Source organism: Chelon labrosus (genome assembly GCF_963514085.1).
Source record: "Chelon labrosus genome assembly, chromosome: 13".
Lineage (NCBI taxonomy): Eukaryota > Metazoa > Chordata > Actinopteri > Mugiliformes > Mugilidae > Chelon > Chelon labrosus.
This window is the reverse complement of record NC_140346.1, coordinates 9,117,535-9,137,393: the sequence shown is the minus strand read 5'-3', so window position 1 is coordinate 9,137,393 and position 19,859 is coordinate 9,117,535. Positions and strand designations below refer to the sequence as shown.

Genomic DNA, 19,859 nt, shown 5'->3' with positions numbered 1-19,859 from the left:
ATCATGAAGAGATGAAAAGTGTTGGTAAGAGGAAGGTGAGGAAGCACCAGTTGTCCCAGGACCATCTGTTTCCGTGTGTGTGTGTGTGTGCGCGCGTGTGCGTGTGTGTGTGTGTGAGAACCGCTCAGCAGGGGGTCAAAAGTGGGAGGTCATGACCCTGCTGACCCCGTGGGAGTGGAGATCATCAATCAACTAGAGGCTGGACAGAGCAGCAGGAGGGGACACACACACAAACACACACACACACATGCATACCCACAACACAGATACTGTAACAAATACGGTATGAAATTCAGAAATTCATTTAAAGCACTTTTGAATCAACCAAACATTACAAACAAGTTATGCTGAATTATGTCAAATTATTCTTCTAGATATTAATGGCTTTCATTAACTTTCCTTTTATTATATGCCTTAAGGTGTCATTGATTTGAGTCCACAACCACACACATGCATAAAGGCCTCTCAGACCGCCCAAATAGGCTGTGTGTGTGTGTTTTCATTGATAATATCCTTGCTTTCTTATTCATGGGAAACTCACTGATGCTATCACCTCAGCACAGAGGGAGAGCAGGGCAGATGGAAAGAACCTGAAGCACTTTTTCACCACAGTCCTTCCATTTCACCCTGTTGCTATCAACCTTCATCTCTTTACTATTGTAAATAAGCACACACCCACAAATAGACACACACACTTCCACAAACTCCAAGAGCCACTATCTGGATTATCAGCCAGCACTTGCAGAGCGACAGGGCATGCTTTTTCTCTGCCCCCCAAGCCTCCTACTTCCCCTCCTCCTCCTCCCCCTCCCCCTCCTCCTGCAGCCTGTCCCGTTGATCAATGAGGAAGTTCTTGGGCCTCAACTATTAATCAGAGCCTATCGGCTATCTGTCTGCAGAGCCAACCAATCACGGCCCTGCGACAGCTGGGCCATGAAAAATGTGGCCTGGTGGATGGAGGGGAGGTTGGAGAGGTTGGGGAGTAAAGGGGGAGGGGTGGCGGTGGGGTCGTGGAGAAGAGGAGGGAGGTGAAGGAGCACTCTATCTGATCCAAGTCAGGTCACGGCTGCACAACTGCACTTAATGCACTTACAGTTGATTCTTAACACGGTGATGGCTGCCGCACCCATACACGCCTCAGCAATACAGACAGAATAATTCATTTCATTCAACACACTTTGTCCCTGATTTACATTTTACATCGAACTGAGGCATTTTGCAGCCCCGCAGCACCCACTCTGATACTGTTGCTTTCGTTTGGTGGTAGTTAGAGTGAAAAAATCTGACAAAAAGTGCAGTGAACAGAGTGTCTTTATGGAGCCTGTGCTGCAGAAAGTTCTCCACTGAGGATTATAACGCTGCTGATCTGTTGTCCAATAACGAGGCCTGTCCTCACACCTCAGAGCTTCATCAACACGCTACCATCCCTCTTCTGCATAATCACCATGCTCACACTCATCCATTCACATCTTATTGCCATGATTAGATTACATCTAATGCTATTACACCGCTCCCATCTCTCTCCCTCCTCCTCACTCCACCTCTGTCTCTCTCACCCTCATCATAGATTTCTTGCAGATCTTATTAGTGTGTGATGTGGACCAGGTCTCCCCCTTTGGATTTATGAACCCTCAGAGTTCTCTCCTTTAATCTCTCTCTCCTCCTCCACTCCCTTCCTGCATCTGTCCATCTATCATTCCCAGGGTTGGCTTGGGCGGAAGAGTATTAATCCCTCCGTCCCATCTCTCACTCCTCTGGACAGATGAGGAGGTGGAGGTGGTGCAGGTGGTGGAGGAGGAGCGGCAGAGGGTAGGAGGCCTCAGATTACTTTTCATAACATTTCCGTGGCATTGTGGGGGGGAAATGAAGAGGCATTGCAGGTGATGTATGCAAATTTACCCTATGATAGGTCACAGCTCTGATACCTTCAACAGGTATGAGAATGAAGATGCTGCAGACGAGAGTTTGTGTGGGTGGAGTGCAGAGGCAATAACTACAGATGGCCTGATAAACAACTTGGTGCGTGTGTGTGTGTGAGCTGTTCACTTTTGTGCATGTTTATTGTGTAAGTTGTAGTTTGTGTGTGTGTTTATGTGTGTGTAAGCCATAACGGGGTTTATGCAAAAACGTGTCCTCCTGCAAATCGTGCATTTCTTCTAAAGGGCAACAGAAACTGCATCTTATTACCTGTTGATGTCTGCCAAACATGCACACACACACACACACACACACTTCAGACACACACATACAGCAGAGTGTGTACAACTGAATGCAATAAGCTCTGGGAAATCAATTTGACAGATCAGGACATTTAATAAGTCTTGTCCTTGCAGGCCTAATTTTGTAAAAGATAAATAAAAGAGAGAAAAAAAAGCAAAGGAACAAATTCAGCTTAAAGAAGAAAAAAGAAATAAACCTTTGACCAGCAGCCAGGGTAAAGGAGACCCTCCTCCCCCTCCACATCCAAGCCTGTGCAGTGACAGGTAGATTAAGGGGCGTGATAGATGCCCCCCTCTGTATCTCCCTCTCTCCATCTCCCTCCCTTTCCCTCCCCTCCATCCATCATGGCGGCTGGTGTAATTGCGGCTGCGTGGGGCTGGCAGAGGGAGCCTCCATCCATCTCCTTAACAACAAACAGTCACGAGGACGGATGGCGCTGCGCTCCCCAGTTAATCTCCATCTATAAGGGGGGGGGGAAGGGGACCGGGGAGGAGGGGAGGCCTGGAGAAGAAGAAAATAACAGAAGGGAGAAAGGTGGTGTTGGCCCACTATAAACAAAAAGAAATGGAGAAGGGAAAGGCAAAGGGAATGAGGGATGGAAAGACGGTGAGGTGCCATGCCAGGTAAAAAAGAGTGGGCATGTAAAGGAAGATCAATGGCCTGGGTTTGGGTGAATGGGAGAAACTGGGGGGAAAGTTTGCAAACAGGCTGCAAGAGCAGGTCGATAAGGGCGGATTTGCTTGGCGAGCGTGCCAGAAGAAAACAGGAGAGATGGAGGGATAGAGGGAAGGAGAGGGAGAAAATTTATGTCTATGCCGCCAGACAACCCAGAAACTAGAGAGGCACAGGCTCATAAAAATGCACTCTGCACCCCCTGACTGCCCCCCACTTTTAGCCTTCTCTGTTTCCTTTCCTCGTCCTCCCTTTCTCCCTTTACTTCCCTCCATCACTCTTCTCCCTCCCTCTAAAGCAGGCAGCGGAGGGTCACAGTCGTCTGATGTTTTGGGTGGTTTTGTCTTGCTTCCAGAGGTCATGGCCGCCATATTTTCTTAATGGTGGAGTCACACAAGTCAACTAGGCTGGGTGGCCTTCTAAAGTCAAGTGAAACTAGACTTTTGTTGCAAGATTACCAAACTGGGGGCAGCAGCAGTTTCAAGAGGCGGTTGTTTCTCACCATGCATATGATGGATTACCATGTGAAACAGCTGGCAATGTCATATACGTGTGCAGCAGCAGCAGCATCATGCTGTGAAAAATCTGCAGACAACAACAACTGTTTGAAGACATCTTTGGAGCCATATCTATTTTTAAAGTCATACAAGAGGATGTAAAGGCACATAGAAACATTTCCACATACTTCCCTGCTTGTTGTTTCCTGATTTCTAGCCCTGGGCATCGCCTGCAGTGACGCCCAAGTTAGAAGAGGAGCACCTTGACACCGACCCTCCAGCACAGAAGCAAATAAGCACTCAAAGCCACATACACACACATCACAGTACATGCATTCTTGTGTCCACTGTTATGAACACAGGCGCATGCTAATCTAAGCACACACACTCAACAGGCCTTGGTGGGTGCAGAGGAGCAGGGGCTTGAGCCTTGACAGGGAGTGACAAATAACTGCAGCAACCCTGACATGCAGAACGAACCTTCCCGGCTGATCCTCAGCTGTGTGCTGCAGAAAACAAGGGCGTTCTCTGCACGGGTGCCTCACGACGGGAGTTGAACACGTAAAACTGAATTAACCTGGGAGGGAGCCCTCAGACAAGAGGCCGCTGCTTCACAGTTTTAATCAGCCACAGCACAGTCATTTGTACTGGAAACAACACAGAATGTAAACAGCCTGAAAGCAAGTGATATGCTGGACAGAGATTTTAGATAATCTGTTTGGAAATTTGTACTCAGCTAAAGTTAGGTAAACAAGGACATCTCTTTTAAGAGGAAGTGAGTCAGAGCAGATGTATTATGCTAGCTTTGTATTACCAATGACTAGATGTAGTGTATGTGTAAAGTAATATAAACAGATCTATCTTTTTACTCTTTAGTTCCACTCCCTTCTTCTTCTTAAAAAGTTGTATTTAAAATGAATTTCATGAATGTGACAAACTTAAATCATCACATAGTTTGTTAGTTAAATATTTGATGCTATGTTATGATCCAACAGAAATACATATGCAATAGATTTTGAACCATTTGTATATTTTTACTGTATAAACAGCTCTGAAGACAAGCACAGGCATAAATGAGATAAAAATCCTTTGTATTTAAGCATGTGTAAAGACCACAAGCAGAGGCTATGTCTGTAGTGTACTGTATGTTGAAATGTAAATACTCTGTATTTACTGTTTCTGCACCTCTTGTTAGGTGTTAACTGCATTTTGTTGCCTTGCACTTAAACATGTGGGATGACAATAAAGTTGATTCTAATCTAATCTAATCTAACCCGAACAAATCCTGAATTCTCAAGCAAATAAAACAATCATATGACCCCAAAGAGAAGATCATGAACTCCTTGGTATTTTAGGAGACTGTTGCAATAGATTTTCGGTGATTGTGTAAGAATTCAAACTAACTTGTTTTGTGCTTTATCTCACTCCACATTGCTGTTCTATAAATCAAATGTTGCTCCTTGAGTTAATTTACTGCATCAGTGTGTCTTTCTTGAGAACAGACAGACAAATCAGCTCTGTTGCCTTTCAACATGAGCTTAACAACATATGTTGTGTTAAAATGCATTGTTATGTGGTGTATAAATGAAGGCGTGTTAAAGTCAGTGATGTGATAAAAATGACAGATCCTTCAAGTGTTTGTGATGTAAATGAGCGTAATCTACATGTTTAGATAATAGCCTGTTAGATAGATGTTACTGAGCCTGGAGATTTATGATCCAGTTCAAACAGCAACCTCAAAAATCTAAAGAGAAACACTGAACTTAAGGAGTCATTTTCATCCCGAGGACTCTTTAATCTGTTTATTGAAAGCTTAGAAGAGAAGGAAATCTAAATCCCTGTAAACATGAATCCTTCAGATGTTCCACACTTCAATGTGTTAATCCTTTTCATTCAACCTGTTAAAGGGAAAACAAGCCTTGGATCGCCTTTTCCAGCCCATTGACACAGCTTCACGGCTGTATTACCGGCTCAGTGTATGAGGGGGTTGAGCGCTGTGATCACCCCTGTAGGAAACCAGCACCCCGCAGAGTTGAAAGACCCCAGGCTGCACGGACGGTGCGGGGCCCTCACAGGCGGCCCCACGGCCAAACACCACGCCGCCCGCGGAGACGCCTGCCCCGGCCTGCTGATCCCCGCCAAGCTGCCGCTGATTGAAGTGCAGCCGCCTGTTGGCCCGTCACAGCGGGACCGGGGAAAGAGGAGCGTTTTGGATAATTATTATGTTACTTAGGTGTCATTTACAACACAAGACTGGGAGTTTAGCTATCCCACTAACATGTGAAAGGTTTTTTTTTTCTCCCCTCTCTCACTCTCTCGGGTTAAAATTAAACTTTCTCGCTTTAATGGTTTTGTTTTCTTCTTTCAATCAACAAAAAAAGAGGGACCAAAGGGTGACATTTGGGCTGTGTCAAAAGGCTGACCTTGAATGGATGTCAGCAAAAACAATAAAACACTTTGAAAGCTATTATCAGCCAGTAAATTCCTTGTCACCGTGCACGCTTCAAACTTATTTATGACTCAGTGTGAGATGAAAACTCATTCTACTCCTTAAAACCAACCTTAAAATGAACTCTCCTGCAGGCTAAGCAACACAGTGTATTTCATTTAAAAGTGCATCAATTAAAGTGTTGCATATCTATCTTAGTCATGGAAATTATTGTATGTGCGAGCTGCAGAAATTTAATTCTAATGACCGTAATTGATTGTCTAGATTTTCATGGATATTGTCAAACATGCTGCAGAGTGAGTGAGTTATCACGGTTCTCCTCCAGCGTTATCCCGAGATGGTGATAGCGAAGCTGCAGGGAGGATGAGGGGAAAGGGAGGCAAAGATGGAAGGATGATGGAGGAGTGAATTCAGCGCGGGGCTCGGAGGATAGCCGAGATAAAACGATGTAGGGGGGTCTTCTTCTTCTTCTTCTTCTTCTTCTTCTTCTTCCCTGGCGTTTGTCTGTGTGATAAGGAGGAGGAGTAACGGAGGAAGGGGAGGAGGAGGAGGAGGGATGGAGGGAGTGGGGGGGCCAAGGGACCCCGTCGCGTTTTGACCCTCCGAAACCTCCCCGCACACCGCCGCCACCACCACCATCACCATCACCACTCCTCCTTCTCTCCTCCTCCTTCTCTCCTCCCGAGGCTGAAAACACCATCGCTCATTCCCAGCCGTGACATTTTCCAGCCTGTCGCCGTACGCTGCGCGGACAGCGAGCGCAAGGAGCCAAAAAGGAAAGGAAAGGAAAGGAAAGGAAACGAAAGGGGACGGTGTCTTATCAGTCGCCCACAGCACCGAGCATCTCCGACGTTCTGCGATCCGGAGCGAGAGGCGCACCAGGCGGAGGCGAGTCGCTGCAGGAACCCGCTGCTCCCTTTCAGCCCGGGCTTTTTCTCTGGACTACACCGGACACGGCCCGAACAGGACTGGATATTTACGTCTCGGTGGGACATTTTACACCATTTACCGGAGCCCTTTATTACTCTCCCTCACCGACCAGTAGCATTTAATAGGCTGCGAGAATTGTTAGCGTTTATTACCTCTTAGCGCATCATAACCCATTAGGCTTACATACAATAGGGTATTAGGATATCAGCCTTCCATAAAATCTCCAGTCCCGTCATTATGGTGTAACATAAAACGCGATGGACTCGGGAGTAAACACACAGGAGGAGCAGGTCTTGACTGTCTTCAAAACAATTACACTATGTTTTGTTGTTGAATCCTTACTATTTTTTTTTATTTTTTTTGTGATGTTAATTCTGACTTAATTTCTGATGCACATAAAAAACAAACAAATGCACTTTAATTTCCAGGACCCCCGAGACAGAAGAAGGGAGCAAAGCTCGCTGGACTAGCCGAACAGCGCATCATCATCTCCGGGGTTGGACTGGCTGTCGAGTCGCATGGATAAGAGGGTAGGTCTGCCTTTTTTTTAAAAAAAAACAAAATAAAACAAAGAAACAAACAAATACAGTTATATAGAGAGTGATTTAGACCAGGATCCCCTCCGGATAACATATTTTTTTATCACTACAGAGAGAATGTATTTAGAAAAGCATCATAAAAGGAACACATGGTTGGGAATCCTCTTTGCACAGTCGGGGTTAGCTGCATAAAAACACAAGGCCCGGCAGAAACAGACCAGCAGGATGTCACTGTCACGTTTAAGGTGGAAACAAACACACACAAAAAAACGCGTATTCGTGCTGTAAATCTATTTAAAATGTACAAGAAAATAATCCCTTTGAAGTACTTTTATGCTGAAGCGAAGAAACAGCAACTTTTCAATCACCTTTAACCCCAAACTCATCCTTAATTCATGAGGTGAATTTGCAGTTCAGTGGAGGTTAACTTGCTATGAGGGGACAGTCGATTTAGATCCAACGTTTCGTGCCTTTCTTGAAAGAACAGAACTTTATCGTCAGTAGTATACAGAGCAGTGTGGGTCATTAGGAGGCAGAGGAGAGGAGATGCAGCTCTTCAACTCGGTAAGTAGGTCAGTTTTTTTGCTACAGTGATTCAGAGGCTTGGTGGTGGTGGTGGTGGAGGAGGAGGAGAAGTGGGCAGAGGCTGACGGGCAGCAGGCGGACTGAGACCTCAGAGTGGAAGAAAGCAATTAGTGATGTACAGCGTGTATAGACAGAAAATCACTGCTGTATGAAAACAGTGCCAGCAGAGAGAAAGCTGAGAAGCAGGGAAGAGGTCAAGCATGCACACTCAGAGCCACCTCTACACCAGCAACTGCTTCAGTTCATCCAGATAAAGATATTCTCAGTGCAACAGCAGGGAGAGTGACAATACAAGACTTTTTGGGCATGGTGGGTCATTTGGACTGTCCTAGGTTATGTAAAAGGATTATTGGTTGTTAAAAGAAGCATTCACTTTTGTGTCCTGTTTAGAAACACTGGTTAAAAAAACAGAAGTCTAGCTGATATTTAGCGTAAAATTATAAAGAAATCTAATGGAGATTGGTGCACTATTGGGAAAACAAGTTCCAGCGAAGTGCAAATTTAATTTAGTCGTTTGTCAAAACTGCAACAGGTAGCGTTTCATTTTGTATCTGTTAACTATAAGTTCTTGTCAGTCTGCTTTTAGCCTAACAGTTTAGTTGTGTAAGACTTTAACAAATACGTAATTACTTGTTAAATACTATGGATATCCAGGTACATATATTTCGGCTTAGTTTGTTTCAGCGTTATGTTTTCTGTGGCTGATTAAAGTGCATATGCAAATTGATAATTTAAGGCAAATTTTAACAATTTATTCTCGTAAAATTAACCTCAAACAAGTCCATATTCTCACTTTTTATTTTACAAATCGAGGCTTGAGAAAATATTTAAATTGGATTGCTTGTTTCATTAATTTCATTTTATTTCTGCACCACTTTAAATGTAGAAAAGGAGAACAGTTTTATTTAGTAAATATTACATTTTCGTTGCTGCAGTTTAGATGTTTACGTATTTGTCTTTGCTGGTATGAGGAGTTGTAGTGTTTCAGCTCTACTTTCACAAAACTTTCACGAAACAAAGCAGCTGGATCAAGTTGAGTCTTTTACTCGTTCTTTTATAAAATCTGATGTGACTGCCGAACATAAAACCAAGATCTGGAAGATTCAGGCTCACAACTTGTCCTCCCAGCAGGAGCAGACTAAACACGCCCGTTAGGCTTGTAATAACTTTCCGGTCGGAATAACACAATTAAAACTTAGGATAAAAAAAAAAAATGTCGGTTGCCATCTGAATCCTGTTTACCAGCTCCGTGACTTTTAAAAAAGCGAAAATTTGCGGAATTTGTCATCTCAGCTTGTCCGCTTTGATCCGCTTGACGCACAGAAACTCGATAGCGGCCGTGCGTAAAGGGAGACGCGCAATCCGATAGCGGTGATTGTGTTAATAGCCAGCCTCCATAAAAACTAGAAGGTGTCCGGGGACAGGGCCTCAGAGCAGGTGCTTTCTGTGATCCCGGTGGCCATATGGGACTCTGGAATACAACAATTTGATAAGCCATTTAGGACAGTGGTTCCCAAAGTGGGGTCCAGAGACCTCCAGGAGTCCTGCAGAGGGGTTTCCAGGAGGGCAGTGCATTCACATGAAGAGGAATAATTAAATTTATTTTTTTATTTAATTCCCAGAGGTTAACACTGGGAGAATATGTGGATAATTGCTTTTATGTTGGGTTCATACATTATACTCCACAAATAAAATCAAAAAATCAACTCAAACTGGACAAATATATTTGTGTCTGTTGACCATTTAGAGTTCTGACCTTGTCACCTTCCCTGCTGTTACCACGAGTCACACATTTATGTAGTAAACCATAGTAAACCTCTGGTTCCAGTCTGACCTCCACAGAAAAACTAGGATAAGCACATCATAACTTTTATGGCTTGGTTTAAAACAACACTCAAAGTAAAGGTGTTCAGGCAAGGCCACCTAGCAGGTGCTGTCTGTCTGTGATTATAGTGGCCCTCTGGGACTGTGACGGGAGTCCCTTTAATCCAGCAGAAACAGATCTGCTGACCTGAGCGACGGCGCCTCAGAGACAGAAGCTGCAGAGATGCACAAATTAGCTCCGTAACACTCAGAGAGAGAGAGAGAGAAAAAAAGAGAGGGAAGCAAGTCAGCCAGCCATGTATATTCATGACATGTATATTCTGAGTGCTGCTGAGTGATTGTTTATCTCTGGATGTGTCTGTGCATGTGTGCGTGATTGTGTCTGTGCCGAACCATATGTGTGTCTGATTCACTGTATGCACGAGCGGGCCCCAGTGTGGCTGTCACAGTGGGTCGTGAGGAGACGTCTCAGCACGGCTCCTGTCTAGTCTAGAGTTTAGGAGGGAGGAGAGGATATTAGCAGCTACAGGCCCGCCCCGCCGTCTTCCTCCGAGGATCTCGTTTGCCCTTGCGCTTCTCTCGAGCGCCACACACTAGAATTTTCAAGAACTAAGGAAAAACTGCTTTTTTCTTTATCTTGACTGCTCTTCATAGCTGCGAGTGCTGCGGAAAGGGTTTTTATAAAGGTTTTGTAATCCTGAAAGTGGTAGCGTTTTCAGCAGGGTGTAATCCTTCAGCTGAAGGGAAAACAAAAAAAAATGGACTCTCATGAGAAAACTGCTATTTGCACACACATGCACAGCTGGATTTTAAAGCTCACTCATACTACGCTGACACTGGTCCATGCATGTTCACACAGCAAATTATTCACAGAGAAAATAATTTTCAGATTACTTAGTAGCAAAAATAAACAGTGTTTGCTGCAATAACACACTAAAAACACAAATATATATGCAGTCACAGAACTGTATATATTAAGCTGCAGCAGAAAATACCTGCAGCACTCTAGATGCATATAAATACTGCTACAGATATAAGTCCACATCAGGTCAACAGTAAACTGTGCCTCCGACCCCCCCCCCCCCCCCAACAGCTTAGCCTCATAATAAAATCAGAGTAAGGTTTGATGTCAGACAGCCGCAGATGTCGAACGTGTCTCATGTTTTCCGTCTTTCCATCTAATTGTGTTTCAGTATGAAGAGCTGGTGCACTACTCAGGGTCGGAGGGCATGGCGGTGGGGGGGTACGGGGACGATGTCAGGGCGCTTCATCCCCCACAGTACGGGCCCACCATCCCTGACTCGCTCAAACACCACAAAGACCAGATCTACGGGTAAGCGTGTGGCTGAAACAGTGATTTATGTAGCCTGTCAGTGGATGAAAAAGCACTCTGAGCAGATTAACATACAGTGCATGTTTTTGTGCTGAGTAAGAAAATACATGTGGAGCGTTTACAGCTGTCTGCTTCATAAATACTGTGGTGTAAAGTTTCTTGTACTACATTTTGTAAATGTATCATGTGTACACTATGTCAACTGTTACTGTGTTTATGTATAGTATGTTAACTGTATATGTGTGTGTCTGCGTGTGTGTCTGTGTGTGTGTGTGTGTGTGTGTACAGTCACCCACTGTTTCCACTGCTGGCCTTAGTGTTTGAGAAGTGTGAGCTGGCCACCTGCTCCCCTCGAGACTCCGCCTCCCTCTCAGCCACCTCTCACCTCGCCGGCATGACCAGTCACAGCGACGTCTGCTCGTCCGAATCCTTCAACGACGACATTGCGGCATTTGCAAAGCAGGTGTGTGACTCCTGTGAGGGCCGATCAGAGTGCAAACATCAGGTGAGTTTTTATTTTATTTTCAGATTTGTTATAATTAGTTGAATTTGTGTTGCAGATCCGTTCAGAGAAACCCATATTTTCCTCCAACCCTGAGCTGGACAACCTGGTATGACGACCAACTTTATGCTAAAATATGAATATCACTTTTCACACATTGCATGGTGGGATGTGTCCTCATAGTTAATCTGGGTTCTTCCATCCACAGATGATCCAGGCCATACAGGTTCTTCGCTTTCATTTGCTGGAGTTAGAGAAGGTTGGTGGGACAGCTACATGTTTTTATATGAACATATTCTGTTGTGGCGATATCTGACTTGGCCTACTTTGCATGTCTGTATACGAACAGCTGTGAGCTTGTCCTTCAGTGTGTTTTCAGCTGCTTATGTACTGATTGTTAAGTGGTGTCAACAGTATGCACTGATGAGGAAAAAATCTGTTTCTGTTTTAAGGTGCACGACCTGTGCGATAATTTCTGCCACCGCTACATCACCTGTCTGAAGGGCAAAATGCCCACAGACCTCGTCCTGGATGAGCGGGAGGGTGGGTCCAAGTCTGACATGGAGGACTTCACTGGATCCTGCACCAGTCTCTCAGAGCAGGTGAGTGACTGAATGTCAAACAGCACACGGTTACCCCAAAGGAAAGACTCCACCATTCATATGTCCATCCGTATCCACTGGAAATCTGAACAGTGACCCAGTGTTTCATGATTCCTTGTTGTCTCGTCTGCTGGGAATTCACCATCTTACCTTCCACCTCCCTCTTTCTTTCCTTCTGCCTGCAGAATGCATCATGGTTACGGGAGCCAGATGAATGTGCCACTACCCCTTTGGGAACACCAGGCACCTGTGGCCTGCCTTCACACAGCACAGCAGACAACTGTAGCGATGCAGGTACACACACACACACACACACACACCGAACAACATTCATGCACAGCACAGTATACATGCACAGTGCATAATAATAATGTAAATAACAATGAGGTGAATCCAGCTAATACTTTGTTTATTAACTGTTAATTAATGAATGAATTTTGATTATTCAATCAAAAATAGTGAACAATCTCAACATTCAGGTTCTTCTATGACCACATTAAGGTTCTGATCTGTTAGCTGCACATAACAAGCAAACTAAAGACATCAGAGTAGCTTCTGATAAACTGAATGTCATTTTCCACTATACTGAACTTGTGATTATAGATTGAGAAAGTGGAAAATGTTGACACATTTTGTTTTTATATTGGTCAAATTCAATCTGTGAATATTCAAATAAAATATCAGCGTTCCTAATGGACATGATGATTCCATCTTCCTGCAGGTGATGGTCTTGATGGAGTGGCCTCTCCCAGCACAGGAGAGGAGGACGAGACCGACAGAGAGAGGAGGAACAACAAGAAGAGAGGGATCTTCCCTAAAGTGGCTACAAACATCATGAGAGCGTGGCTCTTCCAGCACCTGTCGGTGAGTTTGCCGTTTTCCCTTTTTACTGTACCAAAGTGAAAATATTGAATTTGAACAGTGATTAAAATCATCTTTACAGACGTGTAACTAAACAAAGAAAACCTGTGCACTGTACTGTATTTCCCTGCTTGAGAGAATAATTACTGAAAGAGAGGATTTAGTGCGGGACAAAACGTCACTCACCGGAATAGACAGAGCGAGTCCATAATGGAGGTCAATTAAATTAAATGAAAAATCGGGGGATTAAGCAATTATGTGAATATGCTTGCGATTGAATAATCGTGCAAGTGATAGAATTGGAGTGAGTAATTGTTGGTGAGGTGGTTAGATTGGTAATTAGCTACTAAATGAGGCAGGTCAAATGTTGCTTCACTCCAATTATTACTGTATGCGTGTGTGAGAGAGAGAGAAATATGGAGTGAGGGGCGGCTGAGGTTGAAAGAGTGAGTGCAGATGTGAATTCAGATGGAAGGTCATCAGTATTCACACTGAGAGTTCACACAATTCCAGCTAAAGCCTGAAATTGCCTCAAGGTGAATTTTTTTGTTGATCCGCATACATTTGCTACATTGTTAACAAGAAAGCTGCGAACATCACACCACGGCGTCTGGTGTGTGGTTTGGCGTCTTTAACACGATCTGTTTGCGTGTGTTCCTCCAGCACCCGTACCCGTCCGAGGAGCAGAAGAAGCAGCTGTCGCAGGACACGGGGCTGACCATCTTACAGGTCAACAACTGGTCAGTGCGCTCCTGATCAATACACTAATTCCAGCCCCGCGGCTCATCAATAATCAGTTAAACTGTCTGGTTTAAATGTAAAGCATCAACCTTCAAATTAACAACATGGCTGCTGGCGTGTCAATAATATATTGGCTTGATAGTCTGGTGCAGATATAAATTGTACCCATGTACATTATAACTCGTGTAAGTTGCGTTTTTTGATGAGCATATTCCGTGTGATTAAATGTTGATTAAAAAAAAAGGTAGCACTTTTACAGGACTTTTGGAGAGGACTATAATCTACTTTATTGGAGCCCATCTTGTAATAGAGGAAGAAATGTCCTACGAAGCAGTTTTTCCTCAAGGCTGCTGCACCATAAAATCCACTTGCTCCATGTTCATAAAACAGAATAGCAAATCAATATCCAATAATCTGATTATTTACTGCTCCTGACACATATCGACACACATTTCCGTGCTGCTTATGAATCATGCATTTTCTGCGCCTCACAATTTTATACACGCACACACAAAAAACAGAAAGTCGGAAGTGTGTTCGACAATAGATTTTGCCATTTGATAGCTTGCATGTTTTTATATGTGCCGCTGCAGCAGCACACGCACAGATCAACCCCGATCGGTACAGATCAATCAGTTATCACAGGGCCGATCGATACCTGCTGTGCCCTAACGTTGATTTACTCTGCCCTCTGAAAGGGTTAAGTGGTTGTAAAATGGAAAAGGTTAATAGTCTCCTGGTCAGCCTTTTTCTCCATTAACGGGTGGCCTTGTCCATCCTACGCTCTCTCTCACTCTCTCTCTCTAAACCACATTCCTTCTTTATGTCTCTCTCCCCTGCGCAGGTTCATCAACGCCAGGAGGAGAATAGTCCAGCCGATGATTGACCAGTCAAATCGCTCAGGTTGGTGTTTAGTCAGTTAGCTGGTCTCTCAGCAGGCCTCCCCATGCACATGCATATAAGTGTGTGTGTTGTATATACGTGTCTGAAGGTGTGTGTTGTCTTACAGGTCAGGGTGGTCCTTACAGCCCAGAGGGAGCAGCTCTCGGTGGCTACGGGCTCGACGGGCAGGCCCACCTCGGGCTTCGGACAGCAGGTACGGAGGCTGCAGAGAAATGCTGCTCACTGGCACTTAGCGATAAGGATCGGGTGATTTGATCCCGCTGCCTAATCCTGATACGCGTCATTCCTGTGTGCCATAGGCCATTAAATACACACACAGTTGCACCGGGTGACACGTTTCTTCATTACCATTAACTCAAACACTGGAGTTGGTTTCGAGTTGCTCCACATACACAATCCAGCTACTCAAATGATTCACTAGAACACCAAATGCGCCCTATTTGCACAAAATCACTATTTATCACTGCAGTGCACAGATTTGTCTGGAAATTATTTTTTTTTAGAATGAAAATGAAAACCTATATTTTTGGTGATTTATATCTTAAGTGGAGGCGAATGGAAGCTGGCAGTATTAAAGATGTTGGTCTTGGGCGTTTTATAAGACAAGTTGACAATAAGAACAGTTTCACCAGCCATGTCCTTAAAGACGACTTAAAAGTCTTGCCAAAAAAAAAAAAGACCTGGAGGGGACAGAATTGAACTAAGAAACCTTAAATTAAAAAAATCTGTCATAAATATTTGTACTCTGCGTCTAGTCTCTGTGTATCATTAAATATTATGACTATAAATATTTATTAGCAGAAGAAGGCAACTGGAAAAGTTGAGGATTGAAAGGAACAAGTCAGGGATTTCAGTGGATTAACGGGCACGCTAAAAGACAAACATGTCATTTAAGTTGTAATACTAGATAAGAACTACAAAAACCTCTTAAAAAGCAGCGGCCGGACAGTGGATCAGTCATTAAAACTACATCTCCGCAGCCAAAAATGTTTCAAAATAGGGCTTTATTATTATTAGAGATCCCAAAGTGTCCAAAGATACCAAATATATAAAAACTGATCTTGGGTTTGATTATTTCACTCAGTGTAATATCATGTAGGTTTTTAAGACCTGAAACAAGCTCATGCAGGATATAATGTGTGGATTAAGCTCAAGAGGAAAGTAAGGGGACAATGTACTGCACTGTATGTGGAGCTTGATTAAAATAATAAATCTATACTTTAAACTGTGAAAGACAAAATGTAGTTTTTTACCTCAAATAAACATATTTATAAAAAGAGTGGATTCAGTTTTCGAGTGCAGAACGTATGGAGGAGTGAAATGGAAATGACTTTCTCTTATTTCCACATTTGATGTGGTCTGTGGATGAGGAGCAGCCTCTACATTTCAGTGGAGCCGAATCCTAAAAATGATTCATCTTAACTGACATTTCTCTTCCCCGCCAGGCCTCCAGGGAATGTCCTCACTGCAGGCTGACTACCCCGGCGCTCTGCTGACTCAACCGGGCTACCCCCCCCACCCAGGACCGTCCCTCCACTCGTACCCGGGCCCTCACCCTCACCCCGCCATGCTGCTCCACCCGCCGCCTCACGCACATCCCGCCGAGCCGCTCCTCGCCCAAGGACTGGACATACACGCACACTAGCTGAGGGGGGAGTTGGCGTTTGTGTGAGGGAGACGACTGTATGAATGTGTGTGCGTGGTGGGATAAGCGTGCATGTGTGTATGTGAGTGTGCGGCTGCGTATGTGTAATGACGCATACAGTACACTATTTAAAGAAAAAAAAGACACATTGCGCTGAAAGTTTACATTCCCCACTGAAAGACACTGACCTCAATGTAGCTGTTCCACTCGTCAACACACACATACACACAAGTAGACATAAACATTAGACACAGTTCGGTCTGGACCCACAGGTTTAAGCCATACCTCTTTCAGAGTAGAAGTGCTTCCTCATCCAAATGTCTCCACTGTGTCCTGTGGGTGAGACACATGCTTTAAACTACACTTCCCATCATGCCTGCTGAACCACAGGAAGACGCTCGATCGGATCGGAGAGAAACATTCACCCCACGGCACATGGACGTTACTGTACGGGACTCGATCCTGTGAACACGCCTTCTTCACCTCTCCCTGTCTTCCTGCACACGATGACTGTCAAAGATACAAACACACACCTCCACACACACTTTATTTAAAGCTTTGTTGAGTTTTTTCTTATTCTATTTTTATATTTATGTGTGCCACTCCAGGCAGATGCAGCTTCACTTGAGCTTTGTTGAAATGTTAGTGCTCTTCCTCAGCATGAAGCTAAACACTATGAATGACTTCCAGTCTGCCTCGCTCTCGTACCACTGACCTCCTTAAGACGCCAAGAGGTGTCCGTTACCTTAGGATCTTTCCTACAGACACGCGCAGAAACACACACAACACACACAGCAACAAACACTACACTGAAAGCCATTTCAACACACACACACACACCTACACACACGGACTTCTGTAAGCATTTCTAGTACGTTGTTGTCTGTCACAGCGGTGTGTGAGGGGAGCTGCAGCCAAAGGACTCTTAAAACATTCAGCTCCCGCTCCACGTTGCTCAGACTGCTGAAGTATTTGAATGACGACGATGGAAAAACAGTTAAAGTATTAAAATGTTTTTTGTAAGACTTGTCCTTGGTCATCTGTTTGTCACTGTTAGTCACTGTACTCATCATTTGTACTTCTATAGTACACAGGATACTATATTTGCTGCATGTTAGCAGTGAAATAGTAGATAAACATATCCTCTGCTTTTTGAATGTACAGTACACAGGAATTGCACAAAAAAGAAAAAGTAAACTGAAGAAAATGATATATATATTATATATTATACATATATACATATATATTTTATTTTATTATATATATATTATATGTATCAAATATATATATTTAATAAAATGTAAATATATATATATATATATATATATATATATATATATATATATATATACAAATTAAACCCAAAAACTTGAAGAAATTTAAAAAATGTATAGCTGATAAATTATACAACGCTGATTTAGTCACATTAAGAGTAAAAAACACAACAACACAACCGTACTAACAGCATTCAAATCAGTCACACAAACACTAGCTAAAAATTATTTAACATTTTTAAACTCATTGGGATAAGACTTCATTCTCTCAAAATAATTTTAATTCTCTATTTATACGTCGTAAAGTGGAAGGATTGGACTTTTCACTCCTGGGATTTTAAATTTGAGAGGTGTGTTAGCTTCAGTAGCTGACAATTACAACCAAACTTTTAGAGGGCAGTGGTGTCTTCATTCAAAGTCTCACATACGTATCTATAAGTGTTGTTGAATGTCTTCAAATTCACCACCACAAGTAGTATGAATGGCAGGAACAAGTATGATAAAACTTAGATCTATCAGCATTCAGAACAAATCCGAGTTAAAACAGGTGTCTACCGAATCAGCAGACTGAAATCTAGATGTGAATTGTGTTGGAAAATAGCCATGAATATACAAGGCTGTGTCATTTGCAGAATAACTGACATTAAGTTATAATACTGTTTATGTAAATTGTAAATGATTATGCATTAAATGCATTAAATACATAATGCTGTAGTTTCCCTCTGTTCAGTAAAATGGAAGTTGATATAGTGAACTAAAACATAAATTAGACTTCGTGTGGACTTTGGCTTACACATAAGGTACCAATGCTGTAGGTGTTTTTAATGTGTGATTTTGGTTTGTACCAAATATCAGCAGGAATTCTTCCATTTGGATGCATCATTATCATTACTGGAAAATAAAGATGTTACTGGACTTGTTCACATGTTTGAATTATCTTATGCCTGGTGAGTGAAGGTTCCCATCCCACAGCACTGATGACTACGATAGTGTAAGGTTATGAACTGCTCTGATATCTATACTATGAAGAACTGAATGTAGCGTATACTGTATAGGGTATTGATTTAGTATAGAACAGTCAATGTCTAGGCTCTGTGTTTAAGATAATGTAGGAATTGAGTGTCCCTGTGTGTAAAACATGTATTACCATTTATGAGCAATTTTTCTCAAAAACACAGCAGCAGTCGGCTGGCACCCCCATTTTAACATTTTAGCATTTTAACAACGCAAAACAGTGTTTTTTTCCTTCTAATTCTTTATATTTCACCAGTATAAATGGATACGTGCGTTCTCTATTCCCAGCTTCCAATCTCTGATTGTCCGCATTTAATTTTAAACAAACAGCGTGACGGGCATTACGAAAATCCGAAACATAGACAGAGTAAGAAAATATCACTAAAACAGCAGAGGAAAGAAACGACTTGTCTGCTCCTGATTTACAATAATCCATAGCACTCTGAAACATTTCGCCTCCTGAGATATTCATAACAAACTTCACAGACATTCTCCTTCTGAAGACATTTTTTTGAAAAATAGAGCAATCTTGCTTCTTTTTCACAGTCATAAGTCATGTTACTCGGCCCTCAGACTATCTGTTTATCTCTGACGGAGGCCTCAGGCTGCAGCTGCAGTGATCTGTCACACAGGCTGGATTACAGCAGTCCGATTTTTTAAAATGCTTCATTGCACAGACAAGAGCTTGTATTCTTCTTTTCTGATCGTTTATCTCTGAAATAAAGGGCACTGTAGTATGTCAACAAGTGCAGTCTCTTAAAACGTAACTTTTTATTTCTAAATATTCTGCTGCCAGCTCGAGTATGCACATGTAGCATCCATAACTTTCACCTCTGTTCAACCTTCTGTGTCGTCATTTGACCTCCCTTTAGCCATCAAACATCCATACATAATTCCACCTTTTGCCACCCTACATCCACTCACAGCACCCCAAGCGCACCACAAACACTAAATAACCCACCCTGCCCCTGCCCCCAATGGGCCTGGAGCAGCAGGGGGGTCAGGGGCCAGAGTTCAGTCATAGGTCAACAGGAAATGGCTGTTCTCCCTGGCACCCAGGTCCTGACCTCAGCACCCCTCCACTTTTCTTTTCTCTTTGTCCCTTCACACACACACTCCTGGGCCATATTGGTCAAGACAAGACCCCTCACTTTTACTCTTTCACCCCCTCACTGGCTTGTTTGCCTGATAATCTTTTTCACGACACTGTCATGCAAAACGGTGCAACATCTTTTGTTTCGGTGCGACCTCTGAGAACTGGAAATGGA

The 19,859-nt window shown here is 43.3% G+C and overlaps 1 protein-coding gene across 1 annotated transcript; it reads left to right on the top strand.

Annotated features, from left to right (window-relative positions):
* Positions 1 to 5,367: 5,367 nt before the first annotated feature.
* meis3 (myeloid ecotropic viral integration site 3) lies at positions 5,368 to 16,303 on the top strand (the record flags this gene model as incomplete). Its single annotated transcript, XM_084558158.1, has 12 exons — positions 5,368 to 5,559; positions 10,910 to 11,049; positions 11,338 to 11,512; positions 11,610 to 11,660; positions 11,760 to 11,810; positions 12,004 to 12,153; positions 12,339 to 12,447; positions 12,875 to 13,017; positions 13,678 to 13,754; positions 14,600 to 14,658; positions 14,765 to 14,851; positions 16,104 to 16,303. The coding sequence occupies 12 exons, from the start codon at positions 5,368 to 5,370 to the stop codon at positions 16,301 to 16,303; spliced, it is 1,434 nt and encodes a 477-aa protein (XP_084414284.1).
* Between the last annotated feature and the right edge of the window lie 3,556 nt (positions 16,304 to 19,859).